The sequence below is a fragment of the Archocentrus centrarchus genome, chromosome 3 (genome assembly GCF_007364275.1).
Source record: "Archocentrus centrarchus isolate MPI-CPG fArcCen1 chromosome 3, fArcCen1, whole genome shotgun sequence".
NCBI lineage: Eukaryota > Metazoa > Chordata > Actinopteri > Cichliformes > Cichlidae > Archocentrus > Archocentrus centrarchus.
This window is the reverse complement of record NC_044348.1, coordinates 22,464,554-22,481,297: the sequence shown is the minus strand read 5'-3', so window position 1 is coordinate 22,481,297 and position 16,744 is coordinate 22,464,554. Positions and strand designations below refer to the sequence as shown.

Below are 16,744 nucleotides of genomic sequence, written 5' to 3'. Positions count from 1 at the left end.
ACGAAAGCACATGACTAAACATTAGTGCGCACACTGAGACAGACGTAACGACTCAAGGAAAGAGGTCTCCTGTCCACGTGTGTTGATGCATTTGCAATTGTTTCAATGTGTGTGTCTTCCCACAAAGTTATTGATCACAAAGTAAAGTGAGTGGCTAATCAGGGGCTGATGGTGATGTTTTATGTATCCTACACCCATAAAGGCTTGTTCTACAAGACATGCACACAGAGACACACACACACACACACTCACACTGTAACACCACTCAACAGAACAGGAACTTTATTGATTCACGCATAATTGGCCTGAGGCCCTTCTTGAGAAGAGAAATATGCATGGCAAGGGATCGCCATGTCAATAAGTGGTGTGCTTATGTGCGTGGTGTAACTGTACGCTAAGAGCCTGTTAAGACATGTCAGTTGCTGTAAAAACAGGAAACACACACAAACACACACGCACAGGCACAATTGCTCCTGGGAGCTGGCCCATGATTTAGCTGCTTCATTACCATGTCGGCAGCTAAAATTAACCTTTCTGGTGGACTGTTAACCTTGTGCGTGTATGTGTGGTGTGTTTTTGAGTATACTCATAATAAAGCAAGTGGGTTTTGTCAAACCGGATGTGTCAAAATGTTAAGTACATTTGACTAAATGAACAAGCAGATACAGTAAATGAATATATGACATGCAGTGAATACACAATCATATATTACAATCAACCTGTCAATCAGAAGAAAACTGACTTTTATGACTCGCATGCTCAAACTCCACTATCTTACAGTCCTGTCAAATTTGAAATGTTTTCCCTAATATGGACGTGGGTGTCCAGTTTTTTATTTTGTTTTAGACTTGTGACCAATTCAGACCAGCATATGCTGGAAACTAAAAGTAATTCATGACAGTATATATTACCCCCACTAATGCAATAACTGATTAAGTGATCAAAGAAAATAAGTTGGTGGATGACATTTTCTATTGGTGCACACATAAAGAGAATGTGTGAACCGGCTGCTACCTCTAACCTGCCTGTTGTGCACATATTTCAAGAAGAGGGAGGGACACAGGAGGAATATATATCTTATGCAGAAGCTGCAGTCTAAAAGAGATGGGAGACTGCAAGTTGGCAGCAGGAGGAATGTTGCTAGGCAGCATCAGGTGGTAGTTTGTAGGATGACTGGCAATCAAGAGGAGGAATTGAGTGAAGGCAGAAGCAAGGATTTAATGGTGGTAGTTGAAGAAGGAAGAATATTGCACAGAGTTTGGGGAGGAGTTGGCAGGCTCTGGATGCAAGGAGGAGTTACCAGATGACTGGATAGTGCTGAGGGAAACTGCCAAGAAGGTGTTTGGTGTAATCTCTGGACAGAGAAAAGAAGACAAGGAGACTTGGTAGTGGACTGAGGAAGTACAGGAAAGTATACAAAGGAAGAGATTAGCAAAGGCTTCTAGTGAGTTGTATGTGAGGCTAGACACTAAGGAAAGAGAAAAAGACTTGGGTAGGCAGCAAGAGCGAAATGGAAAGGATGTGCAGCAGGTGATGAAGTATAGAAATGGAAATGAACTAATGAGTAAAGAGAGTGTGTTGAAAAGATGGAAGGAGTACTTTGAGGGGCTGATGAATCAAGAAAATGAGAGCAAGAAGAGGACAGATGGAAGGCTGAATGTTACTGAATCAGGAAGAGCAGAGAATTAAAGAGGACGTGAGGGCAGCTATGAAGAGTGGAAGGGCAGTTTATCCAGATGACATAACTTTGGAGGTATGGAAATGTCTAGGAGAGAAGGCAGTGGACTTTTAAACCAGTTTTTAAATACAATCTTGGATAGTGAGAGGATGCCTGAAGGATGGAGAAGAATAGTACTGGTACAGATTTTCAAGAACAAGATGTGCACATTTGTAGTAAGTACAGGGGGATAAAGCTAATGAGTCATACCCTAAAGCTATGGGAAAGCGTTGTTCAAGCTGATGATCAGCGAGCAGCAGTATTGCTTCTTGCCAAGAAAGGGAACTACAGATGTGATGTTTGCTTTGAGGAAGTCGAGTGGCAGAGAAGTATGTGTGGATGGTGCAGGACATGTATGAGAACAGTGGTGAGGTGTGCAGTAGCAGGGACAGATGGGTTCAAGGTTGGGGTGGGACTACATCAGGGATTGGCTCTGAGTCCCTTCTGATTCGCAGTGGTGATGGACAGGTTGACAGATGAGGTCAGGCAGGAGTCTCCGTGGAGTGTGATGTTTGCCGATGGCATTGTGATCTGTAGTGAGAGCAAGGAGAAGGTGAAAGAGAGCCTGGAGAGGTGGAGGTATGCTCTGGAGAGAAGAGGAATGAAAATCAATAGAAGCATGACAGAACGTGTGTGAATGAGAATGAGCATAATTGTGAAGATGCAGGAGCAGAGTTAGTGAGGGTGGATGACTTTAAATATTTAGGGTCAACCATCCAAAGCAACGGATAGTGTTCAAGAGAGGTGAAGAAGTGCAGACAGGGTAGAGTGAGTGGAGACGAGTTTCAGGTGTGATTTGTGACAGGAGACCAGCAAGAGTGAAAGGGAAGGTTCATAAGATCATAGTGAGACTTGCTATGATGTATGGTTTGGAGATAGTAACACTAACAAAAAGACAGGAAGCAGAGCTGGAGGTGGCAGAGTTGAAGATGTTAAGATTTTCATTGGGAGTGAGACCAGGATGGACAAGATTAGAAATTAGTATGTTAGAGGGATGGCTCACATTGAGCAGTTTGGAGACAAACTTAGAGAGGCAGGGTTGAGATGGTTTGGATATGTACAGAGAATGGATGTAGTGAAGGGGGACATGCAGAGGTTTGGTGTGACAGAGGAGGCTACTAGGGATAGGGTGAGATGGGGCAGATATTCTACTCTAGCAATCCCTAAAGGGACCGGCTGAAAGAAGAAAACAACAAAACATGAATTTCACTATTAGCAGTATATAGAATTTTAATAATGGTTTTGTAACACAAGTTAAATTAGATTTCTGGTTAGTAATATTATTTTCCTTGTACTATTTTCATATATTAAAAAAAATGTCAGACATTAAAATAAAAAACAAATTTAAAAAATGACTTTCCGCAAAGCCTGGATCACTACTCATCCCAGTTAAGTATTTTCTAGTATTTTGGCTGCAGAGACGAATACTAAGAATCATCAGCTGTGTACAACAAAGTCTCTGCTTTCTCAGTTACGACTCCTTAGTGTTCATCAGGTCAACAAGAAGCAAAGGTTTGCTGTTTGGCAGTTAAACTAACTGATTGTCTGAAAAACAGAACAATTCAGAGAGAGTTGTGTGGGAGTATGCAGCTTTAATATTTAAATATGAAGTTATTTACTCTATGTAAGTTAAAAGCACTAATATTTGTGTGTTTAAAGAACAGAAGTTGTTGAACATCTTCTGCTGCATGATAGAGCCTGGGAAAGTTATCATTTTCCAAAATGTTTTACTTGCACAGGTCTTTGAAAACCAAACAGACTACATAAAATCTACTTCCAGGACCATGTAATATTAATCAGTGTTACCCCCCAAACATGATTTTTTTTTTTCATGTATGAATCAATTCAGAATTTTAGAAGATACAACAACCATGATTCTTGTGTTTTTTTCTTTCCACATTATTTTGCCTTGTGTGTTGTGTGTACGCGTGTGTGTGCCGAGCAGCAAGATTGCGCTAGAGATTCACACTAAGCTAAATTGGAATTGCTGCACATAAATGAGTTAAATTGCATAATTAAAATACAGACTTAAAGCTACAGACTGCACTCTGGCATCTTGATTTGACTTTTTCTCTTGTCCCTGTATAAATGTGGGGAGTGTGAACAGTTTCAAAGGAAAGGACACGGATATGTTAAGGGTGCCATTACTCCACTGTATCATTACAGAGGACATAATTGTTTGATGCTTTATTAATGTTAAAATCTTGTTTAGAGAATTTTTTAATTTTTAATTGAATAAGTGCATTTAGGCATATACACATGCTCAATATGACCATGTCTATTTGCCTATAAAAAGATGTTTTAAAGGTGATTTAAGTGGCTTTGAACATGGTCTGGTTGTTGGTGTCAGATGGGCTGCTCTGAGTACTTCAGAAACTGCTGATCTAGGGTTTACAGCGAGAGGTCCGAAAAACAGAAAATATCCAGTGTGCGGCAGTTCTCTGGGCAAAAATGCCTTGCTGATGCCAGAGGTCAGAGCAGAATGGCTAGACTGCTTCAAGTTGAGAGGAAGGAAACAGTAACATAAATAACCACTCATTACAATCAAGGTAAGCAGAAGAGCATCTCTGAACACACAACACATTTAACCTTAAAGCAGATGGGCTATAGCAGCAGAAGACCACATTCCTGGAAACTGACAGGACACTGACTCTATTCAGTTCACATGGGCTCACCAAAATTGGACAACAAGACTGGACAAACATTGCCTGATCTAAATGTGAGCATGGATCCACCCTACCTTGTATCATTGGTTCAGTCTGCTAGTGGTAAAATGGTGTGGAGGATATTTCTTGGCACGCTTTTGGCCCCTCTGTATCAATTGAGCATCGTTTAAATATGACAGCCTGAGTATTGTTGCTGACCATGTCTATCCCTTTATGACAACAGGGTAGCCATCTTCAGATGGATGCCTCCACCAAGATACCACACCATGTCACAAAGCCCAAGTCATCTCAAATTGGTTTCATAAACATGACAATGAGTTCACCAGATCTCAATCCAACAGAACACCTTTGGGATGTCACAGAATAGGAGCATCATGGATGTTCAGCCAACAAATCTGCAGTAATTTTTGTTATTGATGTTTTTATTGCACTTCTATGTAAACATGACCCTGCTTTCACATCCAGGTTGTGCTACATTGTTGCTAATGGACAAATCTTGGCATTAAAATAAAATTGGTCCTTCTTATTCACCTACATTCAGCGCAGCTCTTTGGGAAAAAAAATATAAACAAAAAACTGTACCAAAACTTAACACAAAACTAAATCAGCAAGGCTTTCACTTTTACACTGAGCTACTTTCCAGTTAAAACGTCTTTAATTAAATAAGGTTTTTAAATTCAGTGTTTATTCACCTGGTGTAAGTGCATCTCCTAGAAGTTAAATATAATTACTTATACAGCTGCAATATAAATATATTGTATCTGCATGATAGATGCGAATAAATCTTGTAGTACTTGACAGCTGTGTATCCCTCTACAATTACATATACATATGTGCTGTCCAGGCTCACTTTTATGGACATCTCAGCTGTGATTGGCACATGCAGGCTTGTGATTTAGGGAGCGCTTGATTTGGATTTGCTTTGTGTTCTATTGGGAGAGCACGCATTTTCAATATTGCTCGATCATGTTCATTTAGTTGTGGGGACCCAAAATCGTGAGATTAAAATTCGATCAATTGTGCAGCCTTACAACCAACCATGTGCTGTGCCATCATAGATAAGTGATACCCTCAGCAGCATCGCAGTCTTGTAGATGTCACCAATTTTTACTGAGACCATTCCAGTTTGATCGACCTTAATTCCAGTAGAGTGCCTCTGAGTTTCACTCATAATCAAGCAAATAAAGAGTGGTTTTGTGTCTCTACTGTAATTTTAGATCAGTCACATTGTGCTTTATTTCCCATAATACTATCTATCCATCTGTTTTCTTAACTTCTTATCCAATTCTGGATCACAAGGGACTTGAACTTTCATTGGGCAAAAAGCGGGGCACTCTATCTGGACACTCTATCACAGGACTAGCACAGAGAGACGACCAATCATTCACACTCAGTTCACAACTACAGACAATTTTGAACCATCAATTAAACTAACAAGCATACCTTTTGATTGTGGGAGGAAGTACAGTACCACAGCCACAGGGAGAACATGCAAACACCACACAGAAAGGCCCCAGCTGGCAGGCAGCTTCAAACCCAGAACCTTCTTGTATGTTAACCACTGCATCACTCTTCCCACCCACACCGTATCAAAAGGGATAATTTATTTTCCACCATGGCATATATAAAAAGAAAAACAACACACCACAGTTTAAAGCAAGGTCCATGTGATATGTGTGTGGCACTGACAGTGTTCTAAATGTCATCCTAGCTCAATATCAATAGACTGGTAAGCTATCGATTGGCAGTAATTTATGGTTTGATGTGCCAAGATGAGGCGCCAAACAAGCTGTCCACTTTGCTTTTAAGAGCTCTGTTAGAACTCACACTAAAGATGGTCCGCATGGGTGTCACTGAGAGCTAATTTACTCCTACCACGAACCATTTAGACAATTACTGAAACACATACACACACATACACAGAAACACTACCGTGGAATGACACTTAATGCACACACACACACACACACATCTTTTCCCATCTCTACACCACTCCATCACTTCCCATGCTTTTTCCTCCATTCCTATAAATCTGTCGTCCCTATATCAGCTAGTCTCTGGTAGATTTATTTATGATATCTGTTGAAACTGCAGCTGCGGTACCTAACAGTGTGTTTCAAAGAGACATTTAATTTAACATCTTGAGTGAACAAAAGAAATTAAATTGATCTTCTATTAAATGAAAATGGGACTTTTGTCCAGCCTGAAAGAAATAAAGTTTTAATTGGGAAAAATGCAGTCACTTTCACACAAAATGTATTGATGTGTTTGGATGATTTAGGTAAGTTATCTGTGGCAGATAGATTTTTCACATAGATATTTTTGCAGATGTAATACAACAGCGTAGCTCTGAAGTTAAAGAGCCTTGCTGCTGAAATGGCCTGCCTTCAGTTCAGACATGTCACCCACTGAGCATATTTGATAAATTACAAAATAAAAAATTTGACAGAAGATGCCATGGACTGTTGAGCAATGGAAATTCTATATCAATACATATATTTCTTAATTTGATATTCACTTTTTTTGTTTTTCTTTGCCTTCCTCTTCTCAGCACCATCAGGACTGTCTTCACCTCGATTATATACAATAAATGAAACTACCATTCAGATAGACTGGGACCCCCCAGCCCAACTTAATGGACCATACCCACTATATCAGGTAAGAGTACTGCCCTGCGCACAGTTTTGATATGCCAACTGGCATAATTAGGATTTTGTGTGTGTGTGTGTGTGTGTGTGTGTGTGTGTGTGTGTGTGTGTGTGTGTGTGTGTGTGTGTGTGTGTGTGTGTGTGTGTGTGTGTGTCTGTTTGCTGGTGTGCATAAATCCACAATAACAAATAACTGTTTTCATCTCTTACCTTGCCTAGACCAGCTAAAAGCATGACTGTAGATATGGCATTCATTCAGATGAAAAGGGGGTACTGATCCTTGTTGGTGTGGTGCTCAGAGGCTAGAGGTAGAGCTAACCAGCATGTCAGTGTTTTAAACTCTTTGAAATATGTCAAAATGTACTTAGTGGCACATTTGGTGCATGGTTTATAAATAATGTGACTGTTGTGGTTTTTTATCAAAATGTTCCAACATCTGTTGGATGAAATATGCTACATGCATTCAGGGCGTGTCAGGATTAACTGTGATCTCTTTGGCAATTGTCCAACTTTTATCACTCTATCATTGGGTCAAAATTCTAATTTGTTCCAGTTTGTTTGTTTTTTCTTTGGTTTGTTTTTTTTATTACTGAATGTGTTCAAAATCAGTACCATTCCCTTCCGCGTCAGCTGTGTATTGTTTAGTTTGAGCATTAATACACAAAAAAGGTAAACATTGTATATCTGCTGCTGCTTACATGCTATCGCTACCTTTTCACTCAGCTTCTTGGTGCTATCATGGATGGCTGTGGTCCATCCATTTATGATAGCCCAAATCTTTCTGTACTTGAACAATGTTCGTCAAGATTCTGTGCTTTTTCACAGGCACAGCCTGCATTACTTTCTTTTCATGCTGGAAATGAGAAATAAACCGTGTGTGTGTGTCATCATCACACTGTGTCTACACAGAAATCATGAGGGAGCGTTCTGCTATTCGTTTTCTAGCACACAGGATAAATCTAAAACAGAGAGATAAAGTACATTGAGACTCTCATAGGAGGCAGTGAGAAAGAGGATCTGTGCAATGTTGAGAGTCCAAGCACGTGGGAACCTATGTGCTCTGACATTTGATATACACATGGTCAACTGAAACAAATTTTCTCTCCACAAGCATTTTTTTTCAGAGAATTTCAGCATGTGATTTTATACTAATTAATTACAATTCATGACTACAGTTTTAATTTGACTGCTACTGCTGTACTAGATACCAATATGATATTCATACATTAACCTATTTTACGTTTTTTTTTAGGTGGAGAGGTCAGATGTCTCTCTCTCTGACCCACAAGATCCAGTTGTCAGAGGAACGAGATTCCCAGGAAATGGTTATTATCAGTTCCCCAGTGACATCCTTCCCAGCAACACCGATTTTACAGGTAAGAAATGATATCTAGGTGAGTGCAGATGTCTGTGTGTTTGTCAGTAAATAGGCGGTATGTCTGTCTGCATTTATGTGTAGTGTGTATGTGAGTATGCATCAGCATGCATGCATACATGCTTGTGTTTTTAATGTTTACTGTCTGCACTGTGGTCTCTTCTTCTCAGTCTTCGAGTGACATTCCTTTAGAATGACTTCCCCAGTCATCTTAAAGGACAATTATCTTTCTGTTTACCAGCATCATTAGAGGGTTGAGCTGCACAGCCAAACATGTTCTGCTTCATCTGAGAACATCACCCAGTCTGACGCTCATAATTAATGACTGCTGATACTAATCAGTGGGATTTGAGGAAGCAAAGCTCTTTGATGCCACTTGAGATTACTTCACTGTCCCACACAAACCTTTTATCGCCAGTAATGTCTTTCAGTGTTAAAGGAATACCTTTCCAAGATATTTAATACTGTGTGATGAAAAAAATTTTAAAAATAATTCCAAAGAGCAAAATATTTTTCCTAAATTAGTGACAAATTTCTGACTTGGCGACAAGTTTTCAAGCATAATTCTAATTCTGTCTGTAATTAAATGTCATTTAAGCTAACAAGGCACTGTGTGTTGATCACTTAATTTTTCTCTATCTAAAATACGCAAGTATGTTTGCTATTCTTAAATTGGGCATGTTCATGTTAAAATAGAACATATTTTCTGTAGCTTACAGTACAGAAAATATGTTATTAGGCCACAGAATCAGAGTGTAAGATTTGATGGCCTTTGTTATGCATGACATAGCATATTAAACACTCCTAGATCAGGCTGGTGTTATTTTCATCTCAACTACAACTAGTAGTAAATAACTAGTAATTATTTCTTAACCCTTTAATACTGAACCTGTCACCGGCAACAGAACGTACTTCAAAAGTGCTGCCGTTCGTGGACTTCTGGCAGAAACTACTGTAATAACCCTATGTTGGATGCGAAGTACAATTTCTCAGCTTTTAGGAACCATTTGAATTTTTCCGATAGGCCAAATAGTTGTGTAATTATGGTAATTCAAAGTACTTTTGATCTGATGTCTCGGCGGTGATAGGCGCCGTGTTGACCAGCTGTTCACGGCAAGTAAGGGCACGTAACGGGCGCTTCAGCAGTGATCGCCCGGTGTTAGAGGGTTAAACAACAATTATCAACTTGATTATTAGGATTGTAGAGCTTGTTGATCATTTAATATGAAATTCACGTTTCACACAGCAGTTACTTTCTATTTATGTTTGTTTGCACTACATTGAGAAGGTTGTTTATAGAGTGTGCACATTTGTGAAAACTCAAATATTCTAAAGTTTTTTTTTAATGATTTTGTAATCGCCTCTTCTTTTTATACTTATAGGACGTGAGTAGTTTGGCATTAGTCATAACATATTTATTGTGTCACAATTCAGATAAGATTTATTTTTTGTTGTATTTATGTCTCTGATCTCCTGCTTGACTTCTGCTACTTTCATTTACTTCCATAAAATGTAATTTTGTACACTTTTTTATTCTTACAAACAACTGATGTGTAATATTAATCCCAAAATAGTTTATTATTTCCATCAATGAGCTTCATGAAAAGTAATTGAACTCTCTTTAAAATGGTGAGGGAGTGTGCGGTCAGAAAAACCCAACCAACCTAACACCTTAAGAAATCTCTCTCGTATTGTTTTCTTGGTTCTGGGTTCTTGGTTCTTAATCTTTGCTCATTGAGTCCTGTGTTTTTTTCCCAAACCAATGAATTCCAAATTTTTATTCTTATTTTTTTATCTCATCCTTGCTTGTCCAGTACAAAGGTAAATAGATCTCTCTGAATGCTGCCAGCAAATAGATGATGATTTTTTGCTATTGAGGGGTGCTTCTCATCTCCTCCACTCTCCTCCTTCATAAAGGGTAATGGATCAGACAATCACTTTCAGACCGGATCTATTCTGGACCATCAATGTGTCGGCAGTCCTCAAACCATCGCCCTTTTACAACCATCAATACTAATAGCATCATCTACAGACAATTATTCCCATCGAAGCGCACGGAACAGCGAACAAATCAAAGCCAAATTAGATTATGAATGTAATACAGTGTAATGCCCCCTCGAGAGTCAATTGATCACAGAGGAGAGACTCGTCAATTGTTGACGTCTTGTGGAAACCTTGTAACTCAGGCAATGACAAATGAGAAATTTTTCTGTAAGCTGAATGCTTGCATACTATTTATTTGTTCAAGTAGACATTAGTAGACATGCATCATTTAGGACACATCACAAAATTTTTTTGTAAGAAGTTGCTTGGAAATGAGGTCATTTAAGTCTAAAGGCTTTTGTTTTTGTTTTTTTGCCTAGCAGCGTTGATGCCTAAAAAGATCATGATGAGCCTTCGTATGAATCAGCAAATAATCATTTTTCTTTGTCAATGTGCATGCATCTTCTTAGGAATATTAATAATTTGTTGAGGTTCTTTCTTCATGCTTTCTATATATTAAACATGTAAATTAAGGGGACATCACTGAACAGGATCAGTATTCTACATGTTAAATGTTAGTCAAGGTTAAGATTATCTATCATGTAAAATGATGTGATATTTGCCCTTTCACCTGTTACTTTATGGCCACTTTACTAAAATAATTTTCTTTTTGCCAAATAGGTAGTTTCCACGTGCAATTACTGTGATATGAGTGCAATTTTCCATAAATGAAGTCTGGTCACTTGTGTTTAAAGATGCTTCTTAATGCTTAGTAAGGGTACTTTAGGTCAGGTAGGTATTTACCACACTGACTCTTACTTTAGATAAAACAAGATTATAACTATATGCAACCATGCTGCAATATGAATAACCTCTTAAGTGCTTGTTTCAAGAAATCCATGTTAGTTCATTCATCTTATTTATTATGTTTCTGTATCGACAACTCTCCTGACTTTCTGCTATCCACGTTTATATTTGTATTCAGGACACTGCATCTCAGTTAAGACAGGCATATGTTATTATTTATAAAATAATGTATTTAAATTGAAATGGGTCAAAATAGATTATACAGTCCTTTCTCGTCACACTGGTAATTCTTCACTGGGCCTGAAATGAGCTGTTTGAAATGCAGATGATGTCCTGCTTATATTTTTGCTAATCCAGATGCATTTTTTTTAACCCACATTAAATGAAGAGAGATGAAACATCACACAAAGATTTTAGTAAAAAAAAAAAGAAAAAGAAGGAAAAACATTAATTCAGGAACAAACAGACTTGGATAATATCCAGATACATCTAAAGCAGTGCATTGCTGCAGTAGCTGTTGCTGCAACAACTAAGCAGGAAAGAGGGAAATGTTAAATGATACAAATTATTTTTCCCTAATTAATATGATTGATTGCCAGGCACTGACGTTGAGAGGAGAGGGGGAGAAATGTGTGAAGGGAAAGTTTGCACAGACATCATTAGTTTTTCCCCATTTAAAGATTAATCAGAAGAGGCTGGGCTCTTTAATTCTGTCATTTGTATATTTAATGGGCTGCTGCAGAATCTATGGGTGTAATTAGCTAGCTGCCGCGCTCTCATTAATACGCCAGGCTCTGATTAATGCCAGCAGAGAGCTAACATGACTGGAGTTATTCAGGTTATGTTGTGTAGATGATTACACACAACCTCCACTGTTTACTGAGACAGAGAGGAGAAACAATGCACATGAAACAATACTGCCTAATAAATAATACTACTTAAAACTGTAAATGGCTCAGTATAACTACTTGTTAATGTTACATACTGTGGAATATAACGTAAATGTTATTTTTTGCTTACAACGCACAATGCAGTACACTGTTTAGAATTATTAATGAACTATATTTGAAGTGCTCCTTGATTTTTAATTGTTTTAAAACTCAGTTTAAAAATTATACTTTAGTTCTCTCACTTAACATCAGGTTGATGGTGTAAATGGGGTTGGTTTTACGTGCTTGTAGTTCATAAAACGTTTCTTACAGGTGTTATTTCACTTCTGAAAAATATGGTTATGTTTATTCACGACAAAAAACTTTATTTCTTATATTCACCAGGTTCTGGTTCTAGAAGAAGGTAGACCAGCCTTATTAGACTGTACTATACTTCCTCCTTTCGACAAACTTTATGAGTCTCTTTACTAGGTCACAAAGACAAACCATATTGTTGGGATATCCGCTGTCATTTTTGCATTGCAAAGTGGAATGAACATACTGCCTTTATGGTCCACTAGTAAGGTCCTACACCTTTCTCTGGTTTAATAAATTGGAATTTTTATGCTTCCAGTGAAAAGGGAATTTATAGTCAGTAGCACACTGAGCACACCACAGGGAGAACTTTTCAAATGCTGTATTTTTTTCAGCTGGAAAAGACGTCTAGAGAGGGGATTTCTCCCCCCACTCTCCGGAAAGGAGCTTTGAGCAAAAAATGCTTCATAACCAACATCCCCTTTCTGTAATACCTGCAAACCAGTTTAGGATAACTGGAAGTATGTTAGATAACAGGACTGAACCAACACATTACATGTTCGTGCAGCTCAGGAAGAATGCAAAAATACTGCAAGGTAACACAAAATATAGCAAGGGAAAATGTTCAGAGGTTTATTTTATTAATTCGTTTTTTGCTTCATCATTTTGAAAAGGTAAAATAATACTTTTGGAAAAACCATTAGCGATATTAAGTAACTCATCGCAGAGTATATAAGTCAAATTAACATTTCATTAACTGAAGTGGTTGTCTGAAAAAGTAGTCCAAGCATGTGTTTGACCATGTGTGTTTGTGTGTCATGTTAGTATGCATTCTCAACTGCTTACTGAAGTATTTTGTTGTTTTCAATAGCAGTAAAAATGTTGATGTGTACATATATCACTTTGTCTATGTGTGTGTGTGTGTGTGTGTGTGTGTGTGTGTGTGTGTGTGTGTGTGTGTGTGTGTGAGTGAGTGAAACACCTGTCATAGTGTGAGCTCAGGTTTGCCTGTTGATGGCTCCAAAGTGGTTGTCAGTGTGAAGTAGCACAAGTCCTGTGGGGAAATCTGAAGGAAGTACTGCTGAGCACGAGCAGTGTCACAGATGCTGTACATTCGAGCACGCTTGGATAACACTTTGTCACAAAGATGCAGATTCACACAAACACAATGTAAATCATCTGCATACACCAATTATTGTCCTTCCAACTTTCCTCCTTTGTACCTCTTCAGGAATTTATTGATGATTTATTCATTAACAGTACCTAAAGCAGAAGAATGACAGTTTCACTGCATGGAGATCTTTCATTCAACAACATTTACTGCGTTTTTAGACCCATTTGTTACTTTGCTTCTCCACCATCACATAGTATGAACGTGTGTTGGGCCCTTGTGTCTGTCTCCTGTCCAAAGGACTGGTTGAGTGGGTGTATATGTGCAATAAATACAGTACCAGTCAAAAGTTTAGACACACTCACCCATTCATATGAATGGAAAAGCGTGTCCAAACTTTTGTACGCAGCAATTTAATGTGTGTAAAATACAATAAATTTGTGTAAAATACACAAATTTGTATTGTTTGCAGGGTTTTGTTTTGTTTTTCCCCCCATGTGTAACACTTTAGCGTTAGAGAACTTATAGAGGGACAGACACAGGATACATGAAAAGTTGTGACTGAAAAATGTTAAACATATTGAAGATGGAACGATAAAGAACATATGCAGAGGAGGTAGTGTGAGGAGAAAAGGAGGATGAAAAGGTCATGGGGGGTTAAAAGCAGAAGAAAGGAGGAAGAAGGGATTCAGAGAGAAGATTAAAGAGGGGTAATGAAATATCAGGTATCTGCCATGACTTGGCTCATCTCTGTGGCTGGCAAGGTCGCAAATGTAAATGACACATGCCTACTTGATGTACAGAATGCAAGTCCAAAGTGAAGAACACCTTTGTTTATATTTGTTGTACTACAGCCTTTACTGGGTTTCCGTCCATGTAGAGTAATTTATAATTATCGTGAACTATTAAGTTTGTGCAAAATTGGTAATCAGTGCATATGTGGACTCATAAAATGAGACAATTTTCACATTATTCCACAAGTCAAGTCAAGTTTATTTATATAGCGCATTTAAAACAACAACATTGACCAAAGTGCTGCACATTAAAGCTTTACATGCAGTTTTCCAAGGAAACTTTTAACCCTGGGGAATGAAAATGGCAGCCCAGGGAAACTTCGTTAGTCACAAGCGTGTACATTGAAACTGGTACCCATATTATTAGAAGAACACTCCAGCGAATCATCAACACGGCTCAAAAGATCATAGGCTGTCCCCTGCCCTCCCTCCAGGAACTGTTCAATGCCCGCTGCCAGAGGAGGGCACAGAACATCCTCCAGGACCCCTCACACCCTGGACACTCCTTGTTTCAGCTACTGCCATCAGGCAGACGTTTCAGGACAATGAAGGCCAGAACAAACAGACTGAGGAACAGCTTTTATGCCAGGGCTATCATTGAACTGAACTCTGTGTGGTTTGGACAGTGATGTGGGGTGGTAGTGCTGACTGTGTGCGTGCGTTGGTGTGTGTATTGGGGCTAGATTCATCTTAGTTTACTATTGTGCACTGTATTTTAGTAATCATTTTTATCACTCATATTTTTATTATTTTATTATTTATTGTCTGAGGCACCTAAAAGGAATGCATTTTAAATTTCGTTGTGCAACTTCTGTGTACAATGACAATAAAGATTCTGATTTCTGATTTCTGATTTCTGAAGTCCTCATCACCATCAGTACTTATTAGAAAGGAGACCAAGCAAACATATTTTTTTCCTACACCAAAATATACACCTTTACATCCATGCAAGTGTTGCTATAGATGTTGCCAGTTGTTACTTGAACTTGTTGAAGGGTTGGTCAGATCATCTCAAAAGGAGAACTTTTTCTCCTTTCTAAGGCTATGTTCAAACTGAAAGCAAAGATAGTTTTGCTCCTATGTTTTTATCTATTTTTATCAGTTTTCTTCAGATTATACAAGACATGGAATCTGAAATTTTCATTTCTGATTTGGGCCACTTTCATACAGAATATTGCCCTGAACCAGATACAGCTCACATTGTTTTCCAATGTGATCTCAGTCCAAATAATCAAATTGGAAGCTAAGTGACTTTTACGACTGGTGGAGCTGGTGGAGTGGAGATGTGAGGGCAGATGTAGCCCTCAGTGTTCTGAAATTTGTTTCAGGGACACTGTTTACATCGTGATCCCATCCCCTCTGGCTCCACATCTGCATAAACCTCCATATCCACTTAGAAATGGAACCATACAGACTGACCTCAGTGGCCTCCACGGTTGCTTCTACATAACAGCTTGCTGGATCTGCTGCCTTTGTTATTGGTCCTTTGCAAATGCAGGCCAGGTCACAAATAAGGTGAACAACCCCTAAAAATCTGGACATGAGCAAAATCCAAACTGAGGCTTGTAGTGTGAAAATAACCTGAATGAGCATTTACAAAATGTACAAATTCTGTAGCCATGTGTAGTATATTTATTTTTATGGTTTGAGCTATGTAAATGTGATTTAAGTCACTCTTTTTTGCCACTTGCAATTAGCTAACATAACAATAGATCCAGTTATAAAAAGCAAGAAAAGGTTGAGCTCTGAGTTTTGATGATCTGTATTCATTTTGAGTTTGCCATGTAAGTGTTTGACTTCTCTCTATGTTAAGAGAATTCACACACTAATTATTTTGCTAACACTTGCTTCTGATGAACTCTGGACTGACTGCTTTGGACTCCTCAGATCTTCCCACGTGTCTGTTCTCTACTGAGACAGACAGAGTTGGAGAAACACACATACTCATAGACACACACATAAACCTGCTGGGTCTGTGTGGTTATGTGGATCTAGTAGTGGATTAAGATCAAATCTCTGATCCATGGTAACATGACAAGGCAGCACGCTGGATGAATGTTTTGTGTGTGTGTGTGTGTGTGTGTGTGTGTGTGTGTGTGTGTGTGTGTGTGTGTGTGTGTGTGTGTGTGTGGGTGTGTGTGTGTGTGTGTGTATTAGAGGCTCTTCTGATCTAAGAACCCACGAGTTTCCCACATTGCTAAAGTGCAAGGATTAAATTCTGAATATTCCTTATAATTTGTTTTGTGAGATCCCAAATCCACTGTCATTCCAGGTGGTGTGTCGGGATTTTTTAGGCTTTTCCATTTGAGAATAACGTAATTGAGACTTAGCTGAAAAAGTTAGAAGAATTTAATCAAGTTCAACATTTTTGTATTTCTTTAAGATATAAGCCACAAAACCTTCTCACAGATTAGTGCTGTAACTTGAAAATGTAGGAAAGCAATGTCCTGAAACCCATA

The 16,744-nt window shown here is 38.5% G+C and overlaps 1 protein-coding gene across 1 annotated transcript in view; it reads left to right on the top strand.

Annotated features, from left to right (window-relative positions):
• Window positions 1–16,744, top strand: part of ush2a (Usher syndrome 2A (autosomal recessive, mild)) — a 233,943-nt gene that overhangs the window by 79,077 nt on the left and 138,122 nt on the right. The window contains 2 exon segments of the mRNA XM_030720976.1: window positions 6,935–7,041; window positions 8,284–8,407. Coding sequence (XP_030576836.1) covers window positions 6,935–7,041; window positions 8,284–8,407 — 231 coding nt within the window.